Source organism: Buteo buteo, chromosome 4 (genome assembly GCF_964188355.1).
Source record: "Buteo buteo chromosome 4, bButBut1.hap1.1, whole genome shotgun sequence".
NCBI lineage: Eukaryota > Metazoa > Chordata > Aves > Accipitriformes > Accipitridae > Buteo > Buteo buteo.
Window position 1 is genome coordinate 1,789,219 of NC_134174.1, and position 27,097 is coordinate 1,816,315.

Sequence of the window (27,097 nt, forward strand, 5' to 3'; positions counted from 1 at the left end):
TGCTTAAAATCCCTGTGTCCATGAAGTCCTACCCTCCCACAGCCTGCTGTTTGGACTTCTTTGGCAAAAACAGACAGGACACTGCCTTTTAGGCTGTGTTACGGAGTAAAGAGCAGATTTGAGAGAGAACTTGAACACACTGAGTGTTCAATGCATGCATTTTCTATGCATTTCTCTAGCTCTTCAGGCTCAAAGGACACACGCTGTGCTGATAAAGCAGAGTGCAGGACACCTCCTGCATTGTGTCCAGCCTTACCCATGCAAATTTATCAGAAGGACACGAACAAGAACTTGAACGCCCACAAAAATTTGGGCTGCCATCAGTCCTCCACCACTCGAGTCAGGCTGAGACAGCCTCTTCGTACAAGCTGAGGGCTTCCAGTGTGAACAGTGAGCAAGTCTAGCGGTGCCAGCTGTCTCCGAGCCACCTTTAATTGAAATGCAGAGATCCTCGCTGCGGCCAAAACAACGGCCAGTGGGTTCACAACTGTTTGTACTGTGAGGGCCTTGACTGCAGATGAACCAAGCTCCATAAAAACAGAGTTAAAGGCCTTTCCTCTAAACCCGTTTGACTACAAGAGACGCCACACACATGCAGGCTGGGAGACAGTGACGTACACTGGCCACGAGAGGACACTGCCCAGTCTAGCAGCCAGAATTTCCTGCATGATCCCTGTCAGAAAAAAAGGCTGCAAGGGAAACAGTGAAGGGGGATTTTGTGGAGTCTTACAGAATGTTCTCTTTCCATGTATGGGAAGAATGCATCAAGGGAAGTTACCCAATATTGATCTTCTGATACAGGTTAGCATCTGAAGATGCCACTGTGGTCCAGAAGACCAAAAAATGACAAAAGACCTCATAAGAAAGGATGGGCATTAGGGAACAATAAAGGGATTTAAAGGAACGGAGACAGACACAGCATGGATTCTCCTACAGCAATACATGCAGCCACAAGACTAAGACAGAACAGAGCAGTAGGATAATGGACAGGCTCAAATCAGTATCACAGCAGTCCTTACCAGTGGATCATTCACTATGTCCCTCCAGCAGCGACACACCAGGCTCAGGTTCTGATACAGATCAGTCACTGGTAGGAAAGCAAAGATGTTCCTGAGGACTTCAACAGGCAGCTCATCAATACTTGCCTGAGGCACTTCCCAGTTCCGAGTCCCCAGGAGTCCATAGTGTGCATCAGGGACTGGTTCGATTTCCATATCATCAAGTTCCTGCTTGATTTGGCTGCGTTCCTCCTTGATCTGGCTGTGTTCTCGATGAAGCACCATTAGCTTCTTCTCAGGCTCACCCCACAAATCGTGCTCTGGCTTGTGAATGCCTGCAGCTGCAGTGGACAGAGGCCATTTTCTGGATCTTTCCCTGGGAGCTCGTACAAAGTCCTCATCGTCTAGAAGGGAGCAGGAATCGCTGCTGATCTCCATCACAGTGGAGACACTGCTGAAGGAATTATCAGGTCCAGTGAAGATGGGATCCAGTAGCTTTTCTTTGTTTCTACAGTTCTTCATCCCACCAGCACCTACTTGTGTCTGAGAGATCCTGAAGTAATCAGTGATGTTCTTCTGCTGACCTTGGCCTGCAGAAAGAGGAAGAGCATGAGTGAAGTCAACAGAAACAAGTGCAAAGTGCACTGCTGCTAACTGAGCTAACAAGGAGACCAGAGGTTGTGTGAGGTGCTAGTTATTTCCATGGGGTTCCTCACAGATGTATGAGCTCACTACAGGTGAACTGTCCTGCTTCATATTCCTTCTCTGGCAGCCTACAGAAGTCAACAGAACAACATTCATCTCTTTGCACTGTCCACATAATCTGGGCACTGTCAAGGTACACTTGACACCTCCACTAGCTTCTAGAAAAAGATATGGTCTGCATAACAATCTCTCAGATCAACAATCCTTAGCTAACATAACACCGCGGATGCCTGTTAAAAAGAAACATGGCTGCACAATAAATTTCATGGGAGATACTTCCACTAGCCAAAGAAAGAGAAATAGGAAGGAAACAAAATGTGAGACCTGAGTTGTTGTGGTGTCCCTCAGACTGAGGTTGGGTTCCCAGGGGTTATTTATTGTTCTTAACCCAGTGAACAAGAAGCACACTAAGATTTTAGAAACGCTTCAGGATTTAACTACTGCTCTGCACCATGAGAAGGTCACAGCACCAAGCCTCTAGCAGGCTGTTCCTACCACAGTATAAGAGAGACTAACGCCTTTAAGAGGATAAACAGGCATTCTTGCAAGATACTTCCTGGCTGCAATGTCAAAAAGCACTGGAGATGATAAAGAAAACCGAAACTTGGCAAGAGACTGCTCTCAGCAGCCTCTCCTTTCTCTGACAGCCATGCAGTCCATGTAGCACACAGACTAAACTTACCAGCACTGATAGTATTCATTCTGTCTACCTCCTAGTGTGCAACATATCATGATGCTTAGCTAAGGGGCAACTCGAGAAGAACAAAATCACAAGCAGCTACTGCTGATTTTAATGCATTTTATTTCTGGATGCTCATGAAGGCATAGCTTAAAGAGGTCTGATTTGCAAGACGCTGCTTAAAAAGAACAGCTTCCTCGCTAATGTGCAAGTCCAATACCCTAAAACCTGGAGCATCTAAGATGACTAGATTTTTAAAAGTGAGCTAGCCAAAGATACTGCTTATACAAAAATGGAAAATTATGTCTACGAGCACAGAGTCTAGGACTCTGGTGTCTTGTCCCAGCTCACCAGCAGACATTCTCTGTGAAGTGAGTCAGCTCCCACCAAGGTACAGAGAGATTCCCAAGCCAGCCAGGGAAACGCTGAAATGTTCCTAAGTCTAACCTTCCACACAGGAGCTCAGGAACAACTCAGGATGTTTTTTCTTTGCTTTCTACCTCTCTCCTCGCCTACAGGTGTGTGTAGTGTCTCTTGTTGTTACACAGGTTTTGAGGCTGGGCCTTTAACCCTGCAACATGAGCTATTTGAAAGCAGCCGTTTCACCTTCAGTTCGAGCCCTGAGCCCTGTTGTGTGCAGATTAGCTCAAAGTCTTATGAATCCTCAAAAGCCCTCTAAAGTTTTGGCACTTTTGAGACCCACGTCTACAAGTTGTGTATCGCAATGTTTCCCACTCCCAGGAAAGTTGAAGATCAGTAATATCCGTCAAGTGCCCAACAACACTTTTGCAGTCCTATATAACTAGACAGCTCATTATTATTTAATAATTGTCTTAAAGAGCATCTAGAAGCAGGAGTCACATCATTAACAGTGCCTAATTGCGGCGGCTGTAGCGTTCCTCACAGAGAACTGCGGTTCTCCCCAGGTAGTCTCTGACAGCTCAACGATAGAGGCACAGAGGCATTTCTGGTGTGAGGAGAGACTAAATACACATGCAAAGGCAAACTCACTCCCCCATAGAGGGAAGCAGTCAAGGTATCTTTTTTTCTTGCCACTTGGCTTTGCGGAGGCAGAGATTAAGCCCAGTTTTGCCATGTACCACTCAAACCCGACCAATTTCTTCTATTTGCACTCACCTCGCCTGGCGTTACTCTCCTATCAGCACAAGTTCAATGACAGATTACACAACACCCTTTTGCTCTACAACACATTAGCCTTTTTCTCCCCCAAATCCCTCAGCCTTTGAAGTACTCGCCATCAGCGTACCTCCTTGATGTCTCCGTGTCCGGTGGGTGGGATGGAGGCCCCTGTTTACAGCTCCTCTACTTTGTCTTTGTCTCAATGGCTGCGTCAGGGAGGATGAGCCTTCTGCGCTCTGCGCGAGAGCTTTGCAGTCGTCGGCCGTGAGACGCTTTTTTTTGAATCCCTTCATTGCTTTGCCAACATGCAAAAAAGAGACCCCCAAAACAGTTAACAAACAACAATATACAGTCCATGCCTTTAACAGAGGCATAAGTACACAGTTTCAGCCAGTTTCTCTGAATAAATTATAGCAGAAGGTCGTACAACGCTCCGGTGAGGTGCTAAGGAGGATAATGCATCATGTCAGGGCGACACCTCTGCAGTCACTGCAACAGCGACATCACCCCAGGTCCCCCATTCTTGCATTGTACAAGGGTTTGGAGCAAAAGAGAACGATGTAAAATCAGAATCCATGCAAGTTTTGCGGCTTTCTCTACAATACCATAACATGGAGGAAGCAGATACAGGTACTTGTGTAAATGTGAAGTATGATCAGGAGGCTGCCAAGGAAGCCTGCGGAGGCTGAACTGCGCAACCCCCTGCGAGAGACGACAGTGATTTGCCTGGGCAAGGTCAGAGCCAACATTGAAACACACAAACCTGAGCCTCTCGCAAACAGATCCCAGCTGGGATCCTCCATTAAGAAGGAAACACAAACCACTCGCAACACAGCTCTTCCCACGAGAAGGATAGTTAAGAAGCAGCACAAAACCATCTGAAGAGTTATTTTAAGAAAACCTCACTTGAAATTTGCACGAGCTCCTCTCTTCCATACACGGGACAGCCAGCAGAAAAAGTACAAACAGTGCAGCTTGCTTCTACCGAAAATGCTCACAAGAAACCGGAAACCACGGCCAGGGATGGGCTTCCTTCTGACAAGAATTATCAGCAAAAGACTGGTTTCACTTTTAGTTTATTAGTACACAGTGCTGTGGAGGATAAATTCCTCTAACGTGTTTATAGCAGCCACAAAAGTAATTGACTGATCTGGTACAGCAGGATCCAAGGGTCAGTTTGTTTCATTACTCTGCTTTCTCCTTTTCACCCATGTCAGCTCGACAGAGAGGCATTAGAAGCACCCGCTGAGCTCCCCAGGGAGGCTGTTTTCCAACATCCCATGTTCCTCAAAATATGGCACATGAGGCAAGCAGAAGAAAAAAAGCAATGCAAGACAGCCCTGTGGCATTTAGGGACATGGTTTAGTGGTGGACTTGGCAGTGTTAGGCTTACGGTTGGACTCGGCAATCTTAAGGGTCTTTTCCAACCTAAATGATCCTATGATTCTATTCTATGATTCTACTTAAAAATGGTATTTCTCACTTGAAATTGAAAAGTTTATTGGATTAAACAGCACGAATCACTGAAATGCCCCAATTCTCTTAAGCACACGGTCCTGGCAAACGTCAGAGCCGAGGTGCCGGCTCTGTGCCCCTTCCTGGAGCCGTTGGACACAAAGGTCTCATGTAAGATCGGATGTACGGCTGGGGGCAAAACCTTTGCTCCCCCACCCCAGGACAGCAAAACCCCCGACGTGCCAGAACCATGGCAGAAGGTTCAAGTCCAGAAACCCCACACAAGAAGGTGACCTGCTCAGTCTTCACCTGTGTTCATCTTTCCTCCCTTTTCCCCAAGATTTTCCCCGGGTGACAGCAGCAGACACAAAAGTGCTGAGCGAAGGTTGCGTCGCAGGGCCCCGTCACGGTTTATGGCTTCGATCCCGTACGGAAGGTGACGGGGAGCGGAGCTCGTCAGCCACCAGAAGACGCCCCAGCTGTGAAGCGAAAGGATCAGCCATCAGCAGCAGCCGCAGGGGATGGGGGAACCTCAAGGGGGACAAGAAATATTTGGGAGGAGAAGGTCAGACCTGCTCCACTCCCCCCCCAGCACGTTGTTTCCAAACCCTTTCCCCACACGGATGCACTGACCTTGTGCCCCCCAGCATGGCACCCGCTCGGGGAGGCCCCCCCACAGCCCAGGGCTACCCCCCCGGCCAAGAACAGACCCCCCCACCCCATTACCAGCACCCTCCATAGCCAAGGGCCCTCCTCCTCTGTGCCCCCCATCACCAAAGCCCCCCCATGCCAAGAGTTCCCCCCCATGCCAAACTCCCCCCCATGCCAAGGAGCCCCCCCACCCATTACCAAGCTCCCCCCCACTGCTAAGGGTCCCCTCATTGCCAAGCCTCCCCCCCAAATTACCACCCCCCCATTACCGAGACCCCCCCATTACCAAGGCCTCCCCCCCATTACCAAGGCCCCCCCCAATCACCAAGGCCTCTCCCCCCTCATTACCAAGACCCCCTAATTACCAAGGGTCCCCCCCGATTACCAAGCCCCCCCCAATTACCAAGGCCTCCCCCCCTCATTACCAAGACCCCCTAATTACCAAGGCCTCCCCCCCATTACCAAGCCCCCCCCAATTACCAAGGCCTCCCCCCCCTCATTACCAAGACCCCCTAATTACCAAGGGTCCCCCCCCGATTACCAAGCCCCCCCCCAATCACCAAGGCCTCTCCCCCCTCATTACCAAGACCCCCTAATTACCAAGGGTCCCCCCCCGATTACCAAGCCCCCCCCAATTACCAAGGCCTCCCCCCCTCATTACCAAGACTCCCTAATTACCAAGGGTCCCCCCCCGATTACCAAGCCCCCCCCGATTACCAAGGCCTCCCCCCCTCATTACCAAGACCCCCTAATTACCAAGGGTCCCCCCCGATTACCATGCCCCCCCCAATTACCAAGGCCTCCCCCCCTCATTACCAAGACTCCCTAATTACCAAGGGTCCCCCCCCCGATTACGAAGCCCCCCCCCCGATTACCAAGGTCTCCCCCCCACATTACCAAGACCCCCCACATTACCAAGCCCCGCCTAATTACCAAGCCCCCCCCACCATTACCAAGGGTCCCCCTCCCATTACCAAGGGACCCCCGTTGCTGTGGTGTGTCCCCCCCCCCCCGTTGCTAAGGGGAAGGGTCCGCCCCCCGCCCCCCCCCCCGGCGCTCACTCCGCTCCTGACGCGCTCGGACGCGCCTCCGCGTTCTCCCCGCCGTTCCGCCGGCCCCGCCCCGCCCCGCCCCTCCGACCAATCAGAGAACGCGCGGCGACGCGTCGCTGCCCAATGGCGCAGCTCTTCCGGGTTTGGGAGGACGCCGATCGGGGCCGACGGAATTGTTCCCGGAGTTTGTTGACCGTCACCCCTCCCCAGCCTGTGCCGCGGCGGTGACATCACGCCGCCGCGCGTGACGTCACGCAGCCCCAGCAGAGCGCGGGTGGGTTTTAACCGCCGCGGAACGCCCTGCGAAGGGACCCGCCACGACGTGGGCTGAGGAGAGGGAAACGTGGTGGGTGCCCGGCCTGAGGGAAAGGCGGGTTCCTGGTATTCCTGAGGGAAAAAAAGGGAATTTCTAGTATTCCTGAGGGAAAAGGGAATATTTCCCATTTTCTGGAGGGAAAAGGAGATTACTGGTTTTCTTGAGGGAAGGGCTGCTTTCTGGTTTTCCAGAGGGGAAATGGAAATTTCTGGTTTTGCTGAAGGAGACGTCATTTTCTGAATTTCCTAAGGGAAAGGAGAATTTCTGGGTTCCCTGGGGGAGAGGCTCATTTCTGGTTTTTGTGAGGGAAAAGGAAATTTCAGGTTTTCCTGAGGGAAAGGGAAATTTCTGGATTTCCTGAGGGGGCAGCTGGTTTCTGGTTTTCCTAAGAGGAAAAGGAATTTTCTAGTTCTCCTCAGGGGAAAGGGAATTTCTGTTTTTCCGCAGGGAGAGTCTGGTTTCTAGTTTTCCTGAGGGAAAATGAAATTTCTCTTTTTTTTTTCTGAGGGAGAGTCCAGTTCCTGGTTTTCCATATGGAAAAGGAAAATTCTGTTTTTCCTGAGGGAGCAGCTAGTTTCCTGTTTTCCCAAGTGAAAAGGAAGTTTTTTGTTTTCCTGAGGGGGAAGGGAATTTCTGGTTTTCCTGAGGGAGAGGTTGGACCCTGTTTTTCCTAAGGGAAAGGCAATTTCTTGTCTTCTGGAAGGAGAGACCAGTTCCTAGTTTTCCCAAGGGAAAAGGAAATGTCTGGTTTTACTGAGGGAGAGGCCGGTTCCTGGATTTCCAAAGGGAAGAGGAAATTTCTGGGTTTTCTGAAGGGGAAGCCAGTTTCTGGTTTTCTGGAGTGAAAAGGAAATTTCTAGTTATTCTGAGGGACAAGGAAATTTCTTCTGAGGGAGAGGCTGGTTTGTAGATTTGCTGACGGAAAAGGAAATTTGTGTTTTTCTGGAGGAAGAGGCCAGGTTCTGTTTTTCCTGAGGGAGAAGGTAATTTCTGTTTATCCCGACCCAGGGAGCGGCCATTGTATTCCCGCAGTTTGAACCCATAATCCTGATTTTGGCCTTTCTTCCAGATCTCTAGCCATGGCAGAGGGGGAGAGGCCGAGGCCGCTCCTCCGGCTGGTGCAGGAAGGACGGCTGGACCTCCTCCGGGACGAGCTGCGGCCGGACGACGTGGTGGTCCCAGCAGTGCGGAGCCAGCGCTATGGGCGCTCTGGGGACACGCTGCTGCACCACGCTGCCCGATACGGGCACCGGGACGTCCTCGCCTACCTGGTAGAGGTGCTGGGGATGGACATTGAGGCGTTCAATAGCGACTACAAAAGACCCCTCCATGAAGCGGCCTCCATGGGCCACGGGGAGTGTGTCTCCTACCTCCTGGAGAGAGGCGCAAGCGTAGACTGCTTGAAAAAGGCAGACTGGTAGGTCACTGGATTGCTTTGCCGTGGGTCAGAGCGATATCTGAAAGGGGCTTGGATGTGGAAGGTGGGAATGGAACTGCAGGAGCCGTCATTTAGAATCATGGAATCACAGAATGGTTCGGGTTGGAAGGGACCTTTAAAGGTCATCTAGTCCCGCCCCCTTGCAATGAGCAGGGACATCTTCAACTGGATCAGGTTGCTCAAAGCCCCGTCCAACCTGACCTTGGATGTTTCCAGGGATGGGGCATCGACCACCTCTCTGGGCAACCTGGGCCAGTGTTTCACCACCCTCATCATAATAAATTTCTTCCTTATATCTAGTCTAAATCTACCCTCTTTTAGTTTAAAACTGTTACCCCTCGTCCTGTGACTACATGCCCTTGTATAAAGTCCCTCCCTGTCTTTCTTACAAGCCCCCTTTAGGTACTAGAAGGCTGCTATAAGGTCTCCCTGGAGCCTTCTCTTCTGCAGGCTGAACAACCCCAACTCTCTCAGCCTTTCCTCACAGGAGAGGTGCTCCATCCCTCTGATCATTTTTGTGGCCCTCCTCTGGACCCGCTCCAACAGGTCCATGTCTGCCCTGTGCTGAGGACCCCAGAGCTGGATGCAGTACTGCAGGTGGGGTCTCACCAGAGTGGAGCAGAGGGGCAGAATTCCCTCCCTTGACCTGCTGGCCACGCTTCTTTTGATGCAGCCCAGGATACGGTTGGCTTTCTGGGCTAAATTCCAGCCCTATCACTGATTTCCCCCTGTTTATTGTAGAAGTTGTAAATTACTGCTTCATTAGCAGATCCAATTTAAAAGTTTTCATCTGCAGCTATTCGTTCCTCCCCATGCCCCTGTTGGATGGGAATCAGTGATATTGATTGACATTTTTGTGTACCGGTCCTCAGAAACTGAAATAAGAAGGTAAAAAGTAAGTTTTACTCCTGTTTCCCCTCAGCAGGCAGAGCCTCTTAGGTCAGATTTGCTACTGATATATTAGGAACAGCCTCAAGAACCCAAGAAACAACTGGTTTCTTCAGGGTTTTTGTTTGCCTGCCACGTGGGAAACACGTAAGCAAATGATGAGGGACTGAGAATGGGGAATAAAAAATAAAGCCTAATCCACAAAAAAGCAGCAGGCCTGATTAATGTCAAAGCCTCTTCTTGAGGAGGGAGATTTCTGTGTACCACCTTGCCAAAAGAAAGTAAAGATTCTCTCCAGCCCACAAATTAAAGCCCAGGGAGGTCATTTTGAAGCTGAACTAACATAAATACAAAGGCAGCATCCCAGTCCTCATAATTCGAGGCTGTGCCAGCGTCGTGCTGTCATCAGGGGGAGCAGAGGGAGGCAGAGATCTCATGAGCTGTGTGCAGATGTGTGTGCGAGCCTGGTTTTGTGTGATAGGCCTGCAGTTCCCTTCCATCCATGGATTGAAAATGGGGAGCTACGTGCTTGCTAGCGCATGTCCCAGCCCTTGGACAAAGTCTCATTTGCATTGAAAATATACGCTGATCTGAGGCACTGTACAGAAGCAGAGCTCCACGCTCAGCTCTACCCCATCGTCCCCAGCAGACAGGTGTCTAATCTCTTCTTAAAGATCTCCATCACTGGAGATTTTATCTGCCTTCTCAGCACACTCTTCCTGACCTTATCTGTCCTTACAGCTGGAGCATTTTATGTTTATAAGTGTCAAAGGTTGTTCCCAGATATGTGAAACAGGACAAAACTGTGAAAAGCTTCACTCTCAGGCCAGCTGCTCTGCATCAGAAATGTTCCAGAGTGGCATTTGCTGGTACGCTCATGCTCTGCTGCCAGGATATGCGGAGTTGTCCGTGGTTTGCTGCCTGCAGCCATAGCTGCCTCTCTGGGTGACAGGCTGGTGTAAGAAACACTGATGTTAACAGCTCTGTCTCAACAGTCCCCAAAAGTCCAGACCCAGTATTACCTGCATGAAAAAGCAGTGCTATAAAATCTCACAGGTCCGTATGCAGCACGTGGTGAGCCTCAGTCAAAGCATCTGAATCCAGGTGGGATGATAAATTTAGCCTTGGGCTTGAAGAAGGTCTTTGCCTTGAGCCAGCAAAGTTTCCTACTACCTCAGATGGGTTTTAGTACATCAGTCTTCCCTCTGGCTAGCTCACCACAGCTGGCACTGAGCTACTGTGTTTTATGAGACAGGCCAGTTGGTGCTACAGACAACTTTAAATCATACTTCAAGCTCAGACGTTAGAACAAAAGCCATCAGACTTGTACGGCACTGTCTCTCTGGTTAGGTTTGCCTTGTCTTTCTTTCAGGACTCCCCTAATGATGGCTTGCACCAGGCAAAACCTGGAGGTGATCAAAGCTCTTGTGGAGCATGGAGCCAACCCACTGCTGAAGAATAAGGATGGCTGGAATTGCTTCCACATTGCGAGCCGCGAGGGCCATCCCCAGGTCCTCCGGTACCTGCTGGACATGTCCCCGAGCAGCTGGGACACAGAAAGCACAATTAAGAGAACACCTCTGCACACAGCAGGTAAAAGAGGGTCCCGTTGCCACCAGAGGGGTTGGAAGAGAAGAGTGGCCTGTGATGGCAGCGGAGAACAGAAGGGGGCTGTTGTTTCAGTTTACATTTATTTTGGAGAAGCAAAGTGTGACCTGTCTTGATACAAAATCACAAGGAAACAGTTAAATACTAAGTTATTGAAATTAAATGAAAAGGGGCTAGAGGTGGGCATTAGTGGGAGCTCACCTCTCTGAACTTCAGTCTGCTAACAGTGCTCTGCTGCATCTTTGCAGGGTTTCACCTCAGGACAGACACTCATTTTAGTTGCTTTCAGATAAATAAACAGCAAGCATTAGGCTTAATATTTCTTAATGATGTGCCAAAGACTGAGCTTGTGAGGTTGGAGGGTCCTCAGTTCCCATTTGACTGGATTTTGCCTGTACTCAAAGCATGTTTTTGTGGTGCATAACAGTAATGTTCTCTTGGGAGTGGTGGATCCATCTGAGGAGCACTCATGATGACCCACTGACTTTGGCCTCCTTGGACCAGGGTGTTTGTCTCCATCTCTGCCTCCCTGTGACAGATATATCCAATCTCCCACAGCTCAGAACACATTGCAATACACTTTCCCTTGCTGGCATATGAAGCTGCAAATTGCACTTGGAAAATCTGCAAGGCTCCAAGCATATCCTGGCATTTTAAAAGTCCTAAAAGCAGCAGAGCTGCTGAGAGACACCTTTTGGGATCTGCCTGTTGATGGACATATTTACCAGTTTGGTTTCTAGTCTTGTCATCAGTTTTTGTAAGAGCCGTATCTCTCAAAACGATCCATTTTTGTCCGAATGCTTGGTGGTTTAGGTCATTATGGCAAATCTGAAGAGCTGTAGGGTCTCTAGGTGTAACCACCAGAAGAAGCATCACAGGTTTTGGTATTCTCACATTGCTCTTAAGAAGGTAGTATCTAGCGGTGAGAAATCCAGAGTGCCTTTCTGCAAAGGGGAAGGATAGTCTCTGCTGGGAATATGCAGGGGCTGTTGTTAGGGTTGGAATGCATTTTGTCCAATTCCCCTTGTCTGCCCCTTTCATTGGTTTAAAAGGACAAATGCAGGGAGTGAACTGGTTTGAGGAGCCACAGATGTCATCAGGCATGGTGGGGAGCAGAAGGGCAGTTAGCTGAACAGTGACCCAGAGGCAGTTTGGATTTGGTTTCTGGCTTTCCGACTCTTTCATCCTTGAAATGCAGTGATTAATCTTAATTTATGAATGAAGCACAAGGTGTGCCTCAGTTAAGTTCTCTGAGTCTCAATAAGTTGAATGGCCCCAAAATCTGTTAATGCAGAACTAAGTTTGTCCTGCTGTGTCTCATTGCCCCTTACAGAGTATCTGGTCTGGTTACCCACAGACCGTGCAAGCTAGGCAGTGCAGATAAAGCATGGGTCATCCCAGAACTTAAATCCCCTTAACTCTGCCCTCCAGAGATGCAGTGAGAGTGGACGATGGAGGGAGCGAGGGAGCGAAGGGAGAATTGTGTGACACCAAGTCAGGGTGACGTTGTGGGGCAGGCTGGAGGCTGGAGGTTGGTGGCTGACCTGAATCTGAAACACGTCCCATCCCTGAGCGGGGATTAAGCTGCGTGTCCCAGGGCTCAGCAGTGTCTCCGCGGGAGAGATGAGTGTGGGGAGCCACCGCTCAAAGCTGCGGCTACCTAAACTAATTTCCCAAAGAGTTTAATAGGGATTGACTTTCCGCAAAGACCCAAGGTATCGTGAGGAGACCCCTGCTGTGCTGTAATTAATCTATTGGGTATTTTGCTCCTTGGCTGTCATTCCTGTTACTTCTCCGGCCCTCAGTAGCCGCCTGTCCACCGCACTGCTCATCAGCAGTGACAGTCCCAGCCCACGGGCATTGGCTGAGCCTTAGTCCTTGTGCTTGGCCTGAGAATGAAAAATAGCTGTTTGATATTTCAGGCTGGGCGGCGAGGAGCAGGTTGCCTGAATGAGAAATGGCTTATCCTCGTTTATTTGCATGTTCTCCTGTCCCTGCTCAATCCCAGGTCTTGTGTTTCCATGTCTGGGCTGGCTGGCTGGGCTCGCAGCCCCGTCTCAGCCCTCTCCCTGCAGAGACATGGATGTTGGGTTGGGATCTGGGGTTTGAGGGTCTGGGGATGGGGTCAGGAGCAGGGTGAGGACTGTCCTGAGGAAAAAGACCTTTTGACCTTGAGTTTAAAGTCTCCTCCCTGCCTCGTAGCACTTGGGATATGGGGGTACAGACAGTGATGGTGGTATCCAGTGCCTAGTTCTCACTGCTTCATAGACGTGTCTTGACCTCTGTGTTGCCTCCTATGTTTGACTTTCATTGTGGCAAAGCCATCAACCCATGATTTGGGTTGATTTCTGATCGTTTTACCGATCCAGGTTAGACCCTGGACACACACATTGGCAGAGCAGCAGCCGGTGCAGGAGCGACTGGGCAGCGGGAAGGGCTGGAGCTGCTTAAACCACCTTTGCCCTCAGCATAATTTTAACCCAGGACAATGCCGGGGGCTGCTGCTTGGTGGGTGCTGGTGCCAGCATCCCCACACACACCACCACGTAGCCAAGTTACACAGACACAGCTCCTGAGGTGGGGGCACGGGCGAGGGGCCGGAGATGATGCTGGAGCTGCTGGGGGGATGGAAATCATGTCAAGATGAACCACTGTCTCAATGAGTTTAGATCCCAAGGGTGTGGATATGAGCACATTAACCCGTGACCAGTCCAGCTGGCTTCCTGGCACAGTTATCCCTGGATAGATGATGGGTAATTTTCTCCCCCGTGCAATTTTTTTTCTGGTTGATTCCTTAAGCTTTGCTGCTTCATATATCCGTAGCCTGAGGCAAGAGAGCGGGGGACATGTAATTAGAGGAAGTGGAGTGCAACAGTGGATCTGAGCACTGCGGCTTTCTTCTGTCTCTGTTGCTGTTAAAGGATGCGTTGCTTGGGGTGTTTTTTCTTCACGTAGCTTGGGTTTTTTAAAGCCTCCGTTTAAAAAATCCTTTTCACAGTGTGGCTCTGCCTGTATTTACATCAGCTCAGGTGAAGGGGTGATAAACGGGCAGGGAGCAGGAGCAAATGGCCAAGGTCTGGGAGGATGGGAGCCCTTTGTTGGGCTTTCAAAGAGCATCTATTGTGCAGCTGCGTCTGAAGGTTATTGCTGGTAACACACATTTGTCAGGAGCCCTTCTTTCATCACACAGAGTAAATAGCCTGATGTAGCAGCTCTGGGCTTGCTTTGATTTATTTTTTTTTTCCAGTATTTCATGTTTTGCAAAATGACCTGCAGAAAAAAAGCCAGAACGAGACTGTCCTTACATTGCTGTAATACGATGTGTTTTAAAAAAATAGGGGGAGGATATTTCAGTGCATGATGTTCAAATCCTCCCCCACTGTTGTTTTTCCTCCAAGATGCTGTCTGGGTGAGGATGCTTCATTAGGGTGATTAGATGGGAGTGATGGGTAGTTTGAGTGGCTGAGGAGGGGTGGAAATGCCATCCAGCTATTCACCAGCTCCCTGCTTTGTGTTCATTTTGCTTCTCACACATTTCATTTCGGGGATTAACAAATACTTGCAAGAAAAGATCTTTGTGTCAGCTTAATTGCATGTACGCTCTCACGCATGTACTCTGCAGGTAGAGGCAAATGGTGCCTATATGTATGCCTTTTGCCTGGTTTATCTGGTGTTTTCCTATAGGATCAGGGGAGGGGAAGGCTTGAGATCTGGAGACAATGTTTTAATTACAAAAAAAAGATAATAATCAAAAGCTTTGAATTTAAAGCCTCTCAGAACCCTTTCCCTCATCATGAGTAAGCCAAAAGGGTCAGAAACCTGATTCTGTTTCACTGTAGGCGGGTGGTGGCATGAAAACATAAATTAACCGTGCATTTCCTCCCTCTCGTAGCAATGCACGGCTGTTTTGACGTTGTGGAGCTGCTCCTGGAGCGGTAAGCAGGCTTCCTCCCAGCACTGCCTCTGCCGCCCCGCTCTCCCCCGCCTCCTGTCCACCACCAGGCTCGCTCCAGCCGCCCGGACACAAAGGGAGTTTATGCCATTCGGGAAGCCCGGTTGCACAGCTGCCCTGCATGCGATCCCGAGGCCACCTCTGTTTCCTCTGGGTTTTTCACGGCCGGTTAGGGGCTTTTGAGACAAGGACAGTCTCTGAATGGGCTCCGATGGGCTCTGACTTCGCTATGACATAAGCCCCAGTTATATAACTCTGCTCTTTTTCTGTGCTGATTCATTCCCATTGCCTCCGATGTGTCCGAGGCCATACAATAACAACAAAACTGTTTTCTGACAGCTCGGTTCTGGGTGCAGCTCCTCTAGGCTGGACTCAGCCTCCAGGCTTTATTTTCAGACTGTGGCTTCTGGGAGACTGCTGTGAAGTGGCTTTAAATCAGACTGTGCCCAGTTATCCTGACCCTGTTACCTTCCTTACCAGCACTGCCCACTGCCAGAGCTGGAGTAGCTTTCCCTGGGCATCGCAGCCACTGCTAGCCACAGCTTCTGCTAGCTGACTCGTCCCCGCCTTGTTAATTCCTGTCCATGCTTGGCCCAGCATAAACATAGCCCTGTGATTCGAGCCAGGCTTTCAATTTTAATTCAGTCTTCTCTCATTTCAATGGAGCTTTAACCTGAGTGAGACCTGTAAGCTTTGATTTTGTACGTGGTGTAGTTACATGAGGATATGGTTTTCCCTGCTGCCAGTGTACACCTTACCCCTTCTAGAGATCCTCTGTTCAGGGGGCAAGGGAAATATAAATAATCTGTAGAGCCCTGGCTTTTCTGCAGCCTGAAGAAGTTGCACCAGCTGAGTACCAGATCTCTGACCCAAAAAATCCCAGCAGACCATACATCAGGCCGTAAAGCACTGAGACAGGTTTATGTGTGGTCTATGGACAGGCTTTATATATGCCATTTCCAATCCTATCCGCTGATAGTCTCCTGCACCACCAATGCAAAGCAACTAGTGCAGTAAGGATTTCTGAGCTGCCAACAACTCTGTCCTGGCTTTTTTCTTCTCTCCCAGGTGCCAGTACAAACCTGACAGCAGAGACAAATGTGGAGTCACTCCCTTTATGGATGCTATCCAGAACGGGCACGTCAACATTGCCCGGCTGCTCCTGGAAAAACACCAGGTAGGTGCCAAAACCTCACCTCCCTCCTCCAGGACCTGACCTAGAACTGCCAGGACAGGCAATCTGCGCGTTCACCATAACCATGTTGCAAGGAAGCAAATTCCCAAATTGTAAAGAAGTCAATTGTGAAAGAAGGCAAATTCCCTCTGGAGATGAGCAAGATTTTGCTGAGTAAGGCCACCAGGACTCAGCTCATGGTGAAGATCTCACCCTGGGGCAGAGAGATGTCCCCATAGCTGGTGAAGGGGGATGGAGACACAAGGCAGTGGCAGGAGGGGACAGGACTTGCTGAGCGCTGCAGGGGCAGCTGTGTCAAAGCCAAGACCAGCACTTGGGAGTGCCAGGGCTCAGCATGGAGTCTCTCGTGGCATCGCTGAGGGTGGATAACGTGGAGATGTCTGGCTGTGCCAGCAGCAGCTCGTCTCTGGCCTCCCTCTCTCATGGCAGCTGCTGCTCCTGTATTGTCTCCCAGTAATCTCTGATTTCCTCCAACATACAAGGCGTAACAGGGATGTCATTAGAGCCAATTGTGCGTAGCAGAAACCAGACCACTGCATTATTTATTGACTGCTGAACTGATGTGAGATGGTTGGAGCCCACCTAATGGCTGATTCTCACAGAGGTGGGGTTTTGTCTCCCTTCTCACCTACTTTGCCCTCACTTTGCCTCTCCCCTGCACCAGCTCTGGTGTTCATCAGACACCATGCCAAATTGGTGCACCTCGCTGGCCTGGCAGAAAGCTAGCATGGCAAAACCAGTGAATCTGTTTGTGCCATGCTGGCAGGTTGAATCGGCCAGCTGAGCGCCCAGCGTGGCACGGAGTGGGCCAGGGAATGGGGTACCACACTTTTCAAGATCACTAGCTTTGGACTTAGCCTTAACACATAGCCTCACTCAGCAGAGGTGGTTTGACGCCCAGGTTGTGCTTGAGTATGTAGGTACTTGTTGACTTCAGGAGGTGTTTATGTGTTTGTCTTCGCTCATCTGGCCCTTACAGGATAAAACATTTGTGAAGTTTGTTTACACTTTTAGTTTTGCATTTCAGGCAATGAAGATGGAAGAGTTGATTTAATTTCCTCGTTGTGGTGCCCTGGCTTACTGCCATGAAGCAGCACTGGAAACGCTAATGGCAGTGTTGCTACCTTCTAGGTTTTATAAAACCATGAGTCAGGCCCACTAGGCTTCAAGAGGCTGGATTATATCCTTTAAGATGAGTCCACTGTGTATTACTTCCGTTACCCTTCTTGATTTTATGTCTTTGCGGTTCACATTCAGAGGCTCACAGAAGAGATCTTATGAGGTCATCTACCCATCTCCCTCCCTCTACCTGCATCCAAGTTCTTCTCCACCAGCACAGAAGCTGGAGATGGGTTGTTTCAAGCTGCTTTAAAGAGTTGAAACCCATCATATGTGCTTCAGCTGAAGAGAGGGGGGGGGCTTGGTTCTTTTTTGGCGCTAGTTTTGCTTATCACTTAAAAAGCTCAGCAGAGAGCTGGCTCTGGTCTGCAAATCATAGAATCATAGAATCATTTAGGTTGGAAGAGACCTTTAAGATCATTAAGTCCAACTGCACCAGTCCTGCTGGTGACATCCTATGGGTTCATTGCTGTCGCCATGGCAGGCAGACATGATTCTGCTTGGGCTGGTGATTGTCCTTGAAAATTTGGCCGGGTGGTTCATTGCTTTCCCTGTCCATCCTCCTCTCCATTCCAGGCCTGTCCTTCAGCTGTGGATGTGCTGGGCGCTCAACCTCTGCACCGGGCAGCTGTCACGGCCCAGGATGAAGCCATCCAGTTCCTCGTCTCCAAGCTGGGTGTTGATGTCAACGAGAGAGCAACGGCCCTCCAACTCACAGCACTGCACTACGCAGCCAAGGTTTGTTCCTGTTTCCAGGCTTTCTCTACAAAGTCTTTGCCAATTGGTGTGCTACACGCAGGCATCTAAAACAAGCTCTTTTAGATGTTTGCCACTGATGGAGGATTTACATTCCTAGCTCATCCTCTGTCACTGTCTATCTGCTCCTGACCAGTCCTATACTCTGTTTAATGGTTTTTAGACCCTCGTTAAGTGTGTCCAGCTGTCTGTAGAGTGGCGGTGGGTATCTGAGTTCCTGTCTTCACCAGTCTCCTGCCCATGCTGCTGACTGCACTGTAGCTTAGTAATCCTCCTGCCTGGCATGTGACTGAGTGGGATCGTGCAGGAGCAGAGGCGGGTGGCAATAGGGCACAGTTGGCCATGCTGTGGATAGGACTTGACCCACACCTCTGGCAAGCATTACTCTTCCAGTCCACTGCCTATGGACCAAAGTGCAATACCTGAAGGGAGTCCACCCTGCTAGTTATTGGGAGCTGTAGGTACCAACAGTTCATGAGCTGTGACAGTTCTTCACCAGCATCTTCTCACTTGCCTGGCAGAGGAGATGTGGATGAAATGCTGCTCAGATTTCTTTCTCTATTTTTCTTCAGCCCTGGTGGCTTGGGTCCCAGCAGGTCAGTAGCCAGTCTCCATGTCAGCAGCTTGCTGGGCAGGATATGGCTGATGCGCTGTGAAACAGCAACTGTTTGTCCCAGTAGGCTGGATTCTGGCCTGCCCGTGGCCAGACGTGAGAAAGGAGAGGTGGAGAGGCGGAGGGAGCTCGCGGGTGCTTATCTGTGTCCTTCGCAGAGGAGCTGTTTTGAATTCCAGGCAGTGAGTCGTTTGAGCTTTCTCCTCCTCCCATCTCATGCCTATGTGGGAAGCAGGGCCTGGTGGGCTGTGGGTCCTGCAACGCTCCCTGGGAATGCAGAGCAGATCTTAAAAGCCTCACCGCTGACCAGGATCCCTCCTGGGGCCCTGCTGCCTCCCTTCTGCTTGGTGCTGTCACACCACAGTGTGCAGCATGCTGGCAGCTGGTGGCAAGGGAAGGTCCCAGCTCAGATCCCCGCACGTGAAACCTCATGAGCTTTAACAGGCAGCACTCAGAGCCTGGTCTAGACTTGTAGTGGGAACGAAGCAGCATCCCAGCACCCCACTCCTATAAAAGCATCAATGACACTTACTGGGAGTGCTGGCAACAGTATTCTCCTCCAGCAGGACCCAGCCGTGGCATTTGCTGGCTCCCACAAAGGAGGCCTTTCTCCCAGCTTCCCTTCCTCATGCTCTGAGAAACCATGTTGAAAGCCCTTTTGGTTGCCAAGGGTACGTTTAACAGCAAGGCTATTGGGGAATATAATGTGCCTTGGAGAAGATCCCAGCTCTGTCTTGGCGAGCAGCTGATTGGGGAGCGATTTGATGGGTTTCTCTTCCTTCCCGAGGCTCAGTGTCACTTTATATTTACAGCATCATTTGTTTGGCTGGTGTTTTTTTTTCTTCTTTTCTTATTACTTTGCATTTATAAATACATGAAAATCAAATTACGCTTTCAACTCAATTTGCTGCCAAGGCTGTGGCAGCTAAAGCAGTTCCTGGCTTGCTGTCTTTGCCACTGAGAGGGGGTGTGCATGCAGCAGGGAAATAGGAGCCTTGAGCAGGGGGGAAGATGCTACTAAGTCGTACGATAATGGGGGAAAAGAGTGGGTGGTGGGGATAAAAATAAGAGCCTTCCACTCTCATGCCACATGACAAAGACTAATTCATTGCACTGAAGAAGTAATTACAAAATCAGGCGCATTATTTAAGGAGAGAGGATTTATCTACAGAGAACCTCGTGCAGAGAGGAGGGGTGTGGGGGCTGTATTGCATTTTCCCTTGCAGCATTTAAAATTGGCTACTGGTAGAGGAAAGATAGACGACACTGTGGGTCGTGACAGTGTGTAAGGATGGCATTCTGCGTCTTCTCACAGGGCATTACAAATACTGGAGTAATCCTTTAGGAAATGCCGGTGCCTGAAGGTACCGCAGGCAGATGCACAACAGGCCCATCAGCAACAGGTTCTGCTCTCTGAGCTGAAATACACCTTAGTAAGAGCAACTCTAGATCCCCGTGGTACTTGAAGTGGATTTACAGTGTGGGAAAACACATGGCTTTTTGCTGACATTTAGTCCTTTTAACAAACAGCCAGCTGCCAATTATGAAAGGTAAATTGGAGATCCTACAGCTCTGTGGCCAGCTGAAGTTAAAAGCAATTTAATTGAGTTGCTTGATTGGAGGTGAGGACTGGAGAGGCAAAGGCAAGATCAGCTGACAAATTAGTGCACTAATTTGCTATTAAGAAACATCTTTAGGTTGTGTCACCCAGTTTTAAGTCAGATGTCGTTTGTACATTAACTCCTCCACAGCCACCAGTAAAGGTAAAGCTGTGCTGGGAGACAATCCTCCAAATTCCTCACACCTGAAGGTCCTGGCTATGCAAAGCGGATCTATTAACCACGATCAAGAAGATCATATGGGATCTAGAGTTGTCTAAAAGCAGATCCACCTGCCTGGGTCTGGACTGGGTTGTACGTCTATCACACCTGCCCTGCTGAGGCTCCGCTCTCAGTCTTTGGCTGTACCACCACCACAACCAGAGACAGCTCTGCACTGTAACATGATTTTAAGCACTGTTGGTCTTAACACTTTTGGTTTTAAAACAGTGTTAAATGTTTGCTGCTGGGATGCGTCTTGCTGTTTTTTCAGCCTCTGGGTCAAAATCGCTGCCAGGGGCACCTGAGGCATGCAAACACGCTGACTGAGGGCCAAGCTCCGACTCCTCTCACGGGTAGCCAGCAGAAGGACTGGAGAAGGTGCTGGTGGCATCTCTCTGACCAATTCCTGTGGGGTAATGGCAGTGTGTCTGCTGTGCCTGGGTAATCCCTGGCTAATGGACCAGACTTGCACTGCCACAGGCAGCTGACCCTGATTTCCAGCTGCTGTAAGGTCCTCTGGAGCCTGAAGCAGCTCCTGGTAGGCCCAGACTTCACCATGAAAGAGTGGATCTGCATCTGTGCCCTTCCAGGTGCTGTATGAAGTTAGAGACAGATTGCTTGCGGCTTCCTTTCTTTTCAGGCCTGAGTTATTTCTGCTAAATGCAAAGCTGAGAAATTGTGCAGAGCTGATTCTGAATTCCACGTGCCTGTCTTGACCACTGCAGGAAGGACACGCACACACCATCCAGACGCTGCTGTCCCTCGGCGCTGATGTCCATGCAAAGGATGGGAAGAGCCGTTCTGGTAAGGCTGCTGATCTATTTGTTCACCCTTTGTATGACAGCGAGAGCGTGCTTTAGTAACAGGAGCCCAGCCTCCAAAGCAGCCTGCGCTGCGTCTGCTCAGTGGAGCGTGCAAGGAGATGCCAGATGCATATATGCAAAAAGCTCTTGGAGCAGTGTGACATGTGAAGCCTGGGTTTTTTTGCAGTTTTCATTCACTGGCTCTGTTCCTGCTGGACTTTCTGATGTCTAATGGCATGGTTGAGCCTGCACTGGGGCCTTTCCCCTGGGGGAAGAACAGAAATGCTAATTGGTGTTTCTCTTTACCCAGCTGCTTATTTTGCATGAAACTTTCAGGAGCTTAGTATCTTTGATACCACCGCCTTGCCATCAAATTTGGTTGAAATTAGCCAGTTTGAAATGGTTAGGGTAGGCAGACAAATACAACAATTGCACAAGCTCTTAAGCCTCAATTTGTTAGCAAACTGCCTAGGAATAGGTTATGAGCAAATAATAACAGAGCTTGAATGTAAATATAGTTGCTATAGTAATGCCAGTGAGTTGGCATTCCCAGCGTAAGAGTCTGAGGCATCTCTTGCATCAGCATCTCTCTCTCAAAAAAAGTATATATAAATGGTTTCAGCCATTGCCAAAATTGGCAACTTACCCAGTCTTCAGGTTTGCTTAATAACATGCTTCAGTGGCGAGCATGAACAGTCTTGTATCTCTCACTCTCCCCTTCCACCCCCTCAGTGAGTAAATTTGAGTTCTGTTGAACTTGTCTAATGCTGGGACATTTGTGGTGCCTCCTCGTGCCCGTCGGCTGCCCCGTTCCCCAGCACCTTTGCTGTGTTAGTGTCACTGCGTCCTGGGGAGCTTCTCACCCAGACTCCACTCCTGCAAAGTGTCCTACATGGATTATCCATGCGGATCAGGATGCCCCATGGTCAACATCAGCCTGCAACAGGAGCTAACGACCCTCAGCCTAAAAAAAATATTCACCCCTGTGCAGGATTAGGCCAGGAGAAGAAGGCTGTCTCACCCTGCTGCACAAGCCAAGTGTAACAGGACTGCCTAACTGTGCTGGAGCCATGCTGGATCAGCGTGCTGGCTGTCAGAGGGGTCTGCGGGATGAGCTAGGGCTTGGGCTGGAGTATTTCAGCCTCCTCCTGTGGGATGCTCTTTGCTGCACGCAGTGCATGGAAACCTTTCTCATTTACTCCCTGACCCTGGAGTGAGCTGACAGGGACCCCAAGCCCATAAAGGACCCCGGTCACATCCAGAGTAGTTTCAAGCCCCTCTCTTGCATGTCACTATTGAATCCACCCCAAACACAGAGCAGTAAGAAGCCTGGAGGCCTTCTGCTCTGTCCCACAGCCCTCCTGCTGTGGGCACCCTCTGCCCATGACTCAGTCAAAATGAACCAAGTTGGCTTAAATACACCCAATATGTTTGCAAACCTGGTTAGCTTTGGCTCAGCCAGGCTAGTACTGCTTGATGGATTGGAGGGACTAGTAATCTGCAAGGGGGAGACAGGGTAATAGCTGGGGTAAGCCAGGCTCAGAGCTTTTCTAGCAGCACAGCTGGGTGTGGAAGAGGACGTGTCCACTGCTTGTGCAGGTTTAGTCATCCCACTGCTGCTGTAGACATGCACGGCCGCGGCAGCTGAGCCCTGCTGTGCCATCACACGGCTGCTTGGCTGGGTGTTGCAACTGGGAAAAGTCATCTTTCACCCTTGATGTGTTCCCTCCGCTGACTCGGTTTCCTTCAGTGGGAATCTGATGGTTGCATCTGAAGCGGGCTGAGGCTGAACGTACCGGGCAATCTCAGCTCCTGTCTCAACATCTTGTCTCCCCCACAGCCCTGCACGCAGCGTGCGCTGGGCAGCAGGCGGACGCTGCACGGATCCTGCTCCGTGCTGGGCTGCAAGATGCCCCGGATAGCACGGGCACGCTGGCGCGGCAGCTTGCGAGGAAGCCAGATGTCATCCAGGTTTTCCAGGATACAAATGTCAGCGCGTGAGACCAACTGGGAAAAAGAGAAACACGTTTCATTTCAGCGTGGTACGTTAGTTATCACTTCACAACTATTCAGATTTAGGCAAACACTGGTTTAAAATAATGGGATTTTTGCCCAAAGATTGAGCAGAGAAACCAAGCTTGACACTTGGGAAGTATGTTTAGGAGAAAACATTTTAAACAGGATTATCTCAAAGTGATAATGGACCTGAAAAGCATGTTTTAAATAGGATTATCTCAAAAAGATAACGGACGTGATGGGTCTGGGCTATCACACTCCTGTACTGACCCCCTCGTTGTAAATTCATGGCTGTTCTTCTTTCACTTCCGAATCTCAGGGCTGAACTTTACCTCTTCTTGTGCAGCACCTGGCACGTCCAAACAGCTGAGGCTGCAGCTCCTTGAAGTATAACTATCCAGGGAATGTGCCCCATGGGCTGGATGACCTCTGGGGACCTGCATGGCTTGAACCTCTTGGAGCCTGCCTAGCTCTTGCTGGTGATGTTTCCATACAGTGGACATCCTGAAGGAGAAGATACACCTGGAGCGTTGATTTTTATAGCCCTTAATGGACCTGCTCTCCACTAATCTCTGAAGTTCCTTCAAGTGGCCACTTCTTTCTATAGCCCCTGAGAGAGGCTGTGTGCGGTGCAGTGTAAGTGAACCCTCGGTGACTCTTCCTTCATCAGGTTTGAGCTGCAGAGGACAAGTGCAGGGAGTCTTCAAGCTGCATCAACCTCTTACGTCCTTTTTGTGGCCCAAGTCTGCTGCCAAAGCCTGCTGAAATCAGTAGTAAGACCTCAACCTTGCGACGACGTCAAGGGTCTTTGGATCAGACTAAAAAAAGAGGTATTTCTTATTCCAGACAGCCTTGCATGGCACTTCTCGCCACTGATGAACTTTAAAAAAAAACAAAACTGCTCTTTGAAGTGTATAGGGAAATGGCTTAATATTTAATGTAGCCAGTAAGCCTCTAACAGCCTGGAATACACGTAAAGGTAAGAGCTACTGTAGCCGTTTGGTTTATTTGTATGCATCTGGAATTATAAATTTGGTTTTGTGTAGAAACATGGCACGCCCCTGTCTATATGTAATGTCAAGATGTAAAAAACCATGGGATTCTGCAGTTTTGGTGATAGCAGATGCTAAAAATCAGACAGGCCTATAACTGAACGAGCGAGCTAGGTTTTGCTCTGCCCAATCTGTGGTGCTCACGTCGTGGTTTGATGCACGACCCACGTGCTCCTGGGTGGGTTTAAGATGATGCTGAACTCTGTTTGAGTGAGAAATTCCCACCCCCTGGTCCCTGGAGCAGAATTTGCCATGACGATCCTAAGCCAGAGCGACAACAGTGCCGCGCTCCTCTCAAGTTAAACAGCCTTTACAGCAGGGTTAGGGCCTCCTTCCCTCTGCTGGCTCGCATTGCACGAGGAGAGGCAGCGCACTCACAAAAATAATTTGGGGGGCTGTGAGAGGGGGCTGATAGCTTGAAAGGGGGGGAGAAGCAGGGCTCGGTAGCATCTTAAGACTCTTCTAAAAATGCCTACAAAGACCTGCTTTTTGCTAGTCTTCCCCGTCTTGTTTCTCCACCTGTGAAGGAGATTCTTCTCCACCAGGGAGGAAAAACAAATTAATGCTGGAAGGCACTAACGGTGCAGGGTGGTGGGAGCCGTATCAGCCCCTGGGCGGGCAAGGAAGTGGCTTTATTCCTCTAAAGATGCTGAGAATCCTTCATAAATCTGGCCCTGGCCTCCATACAGCAAACAGCAATACTGCAACCCAGTAAATGCAAAGGGCTGCTTTATTCCCACTTTTAATGATTTTTAGCAAACCAAGAAATAGCTGTTTCCTCCCAATATCCCTGCTAACGAGCTCAGATTGCTTGTGAGTCTAAGCTTTTATGAGAAAGCAAGTCAGAATGTTTTCAAATGTCTGTGTCTAGCTGGCCGTGGCAAACACCTTGAAAACACAAAAGGGAATTTGCATTATTTTGAAGGTACGTTATGATTTCTGAAGGCTTCTGGATAGTAGCAGAGGGCCCGTCCGCCTGGGACAGGGTACACAGGCACTGTGCTCTCATCCAAAAGCGACACGTAATGGCACGTCTCCAGCACTGTCTTTTATTTACCCTTCTTTTAAATCTGCCCCTTAGGCAATAAAAAGACGCACGAAACAAACTGGCTGTTGTTAACGCAGATGATCAGGTACAAAAGGACGTTAGAGAAGGAACATGGATTCAGCTTTATGCCTGCAAAATTAGCCAGGGGAAGAGACCTTGCTGTCTTTCTTGCTGTTTTTGCTGTTGCTTACTCGCTGCAAGGTAGGAGCAAGGGGTCAGGACACCTTTGTGTCCGTGAGATTGTGCTGCAAAATGCTGGGAAGAGCTCGGCAGCGCTAGAAAGAGCTCGGCAGCTCTAGACTGCGTGTGTGCAAACCCCTGTCGCGTTCCCGGCAGACGTCTCACATGGAGAAACGGTGCGGGCGCCTGGTCCCCGGGGAGGAAGCCCAGGAGCTGGGCTCCGTGCCACGCGGCGCTGAAGGCAGTTTGGAGCGGAGCCCGGCAGCCGGCACACGGCTTCGGCACTGTCCTGTTATGCCACCTCTTCCACCCTTGGCACCGGCGCTTGCCGGGGGCCCTGTAAATGCTCCTGGTCCTGCAGCCACAGAGAAGACCTAGTGCCTTCGTCCTGTAGGATGTGGCTGAGATACAGTCACGGTAAGTAGAAGCGTCTGGGTAGGTAGGAAATAATGTTGCAAACGCTGTCAGGGCTTGCTGGGAAACCTTACAGGAAGGGAAGGCATTTTGTTTTTAAATAAAACTGATTTTGCTCTGGTGATTGCACCATTACACCCCCATCCCCCCCCCACTCAAAAGCACTGAGACGTGCATGCCAGGTTTCCTTGTGATGACGCTGAGGACGAGGGACTGCAGCTATTGTATCCTCATCTCATCTCCTGGGCTTTTCTTAGGTTGGTGACCATGTATTGGTTTTCGATGTGCCCTTTTGTACCTCTTAGGAGCTGGCGGTGATTTGCACTTTGTCTTGTTCCCCTTCTCTGTGAGTTACGAGGATTCACTCTCTGGCTGTTGTCTTTACCCTGGTGTCCCAACTAGCTGGTGGTAGATGTGAGCCAACAGCTTGAGGACCTGCTGACCATGGTTCTCCTGCCTTCTGCTGCTCCCACAGCCAGACCTTCCCGCTCAACCTCTGTCCAGGCCGGTCTCAACGTTTCTACTGTGGGTACGTCCATATGGACGTCGCTCCGGTCCTCCAAGCCAACCTGCAGCTGCCAGCGAGGCAGTCTGTCCCATCCCGAGCTGCTTGTGTGTCGCTGACTTGTCCGACGGAGGTTCGTGGTGGTGGCTCGTGCAGATCGATGATTGTCTGATGCTCACGGATGTTGGAGAGGAGGTAGAAAATCTGTGCCTGCTGCTTGCGTGCCAGAAACCAAGTCGCGGTTCTTTCTTGTGCGTCGCTCGGTGCAGAAGATTTGTCCCGGTTCCTGGACAGATGACTTCACTGCCTCGCTGCCTGTCTTGCTGCTGGCATTGCTCACTCCTCGTGTGCTCTCCCGCCGACTGCTCTGCACTGCCAAACCTTCACCAACACCCTGTAAATGAAGATTTTTTAATTTTATTTTTTTCCCCCCCTTACCTGGGTTTTGAACGAGCTTGGTGCAAGACGCATAGCCCAGCCTTGCCCGTACGGAGCAGGAAACATACGGTCCGTTGATGAGCAGCGTTCACCCGCGGCACATTGGGGCTGGCAGGTCCGATCCCCCCGGGGCCGTGCAGCCACGTTCACCTCTCCAGGCTTTGCTCCTCCAAATACTAAAGCCATTTAAAAGGAGCCGCTCTGTTCCCCATCCGATCCACTGCGGCGGGGTTTCGGCCGCGTGATGGAGCTTTGC

The 27,097-nt window shown here is 50.1% G+C and overlaps 2 protein-coding genes across 18 annotated transcripts in view; one reads left to right on the forward strand and one right to left on the reverse strand.

Moving 5' to 3' along the window:
* The window catches only part of FBH1 (F-box DNA helicase 1), a 29,348-nt gene extending 22,601 nt beyond the window's left edge, over positions 1–6,747 (reverse strand). The window contains exons 1-5 of one of the 8 annotated variants that reach the window (XM_075024557.1): positions 6,690–6,747; positions 5,287–5,456; positions 4,429–4,554; positions 3,650–3,817; positions 1,020–1,588 (exon numbers count right to left, since the gene is read on the reverse strand). In XM_075024557.1, coding sequence (XP_074880658.1) covers positions 1,020–1,588; positions 3,650–3,815 — 735 coding nt within the window. In that variant the 5' untranslated portion in view covers positions 3,816–3,817; positions 4,429–4,554; positions 5,287–5,456; positions 6,690–6,747. The other 7 variants (XM_075024556.1, XM_075024553.1, XM_075024554.1 and 4 more) reach the window with 7 other exon arrangements.
* Positions 6,748–6,838: 91 nt separating this feature from the next.
* On the forward strand, positions 6,839–26,824 carry ANKRD16 (ankyrin repeat domain 16). 10 transcript variants are annotated; one of them, XR_012649980.1, is made up of 11 exons: positions 6,942–7,026; positions 8,066–8,413; positions 10,695–10,915; positions 15,951–16,059; positions 17,773–17,934; positions 21,111–21,189; positions 23,029–23,230; positions 23,524–24,183; positions 25,338–25,505; positions 25,641–25,901; positions 26,374–26,824. XR_012649980.1 is itself a non-coding variant. In XM_075024575.1 (9 exons), exons 2-8 carry the CDS (start codon positions 8,076–8,078, stop codon positions 23,187–23,189), a joined length of 1,113 nt encoding a protein of 370 aa, XP_074880676.1. In that variant the 5' UTR covers positions 6,942–7,026; positions 8,066–8,075; the 3' UTR covers positions 23,190–23,230; positions 23,524–25,325. The 10 variants fall into 10 exon arrangements, 7 of the variants coding, with proteins under 7 accessions (XP_074880672.1, XP_074880676.1, XP_074880675.1 ...); XR_012649979.1 differs by having other exon boundaries at positions 25,338–25,901; XM_075024575.1 differs by lacking the exons at positions 25,338–25,505; positions 25,641–25,901; positions 26,374–26,824 and adding an exon at positions 14,823–14,865 and having other exon boundaries at positions 23,524–25,325.
* The last annotated feature ends 273 nt before the right edge of the window (positions 26,825–27,097 follow it).

Excerpts from the sequence above, each read along its gene's own strand:
- ANKRD16 (XM_075024571.1), top strand. The coding sequence starts at position 8,076 with ATGGCAGAGGGGGAGAGGCCGAGGCCGCTCCTCCGGCTGGTGCAGGAA. Across the intron at positions 8,414-10,694 it reads TGCTTGAAAAAGGCAGACTG|GACTCCCCTAATGATGGCTT; the intron begins GTAGGTCACTGG and ends TCTTTCTTTCAG. Across the intron at positions 17,935-21,110 it reads CACTGCACTACGCAGCCAAG|GAAGGACACGCACACACCAT; the intron begins GTTTGTTCCTGT and ends TGACCACTGCAG.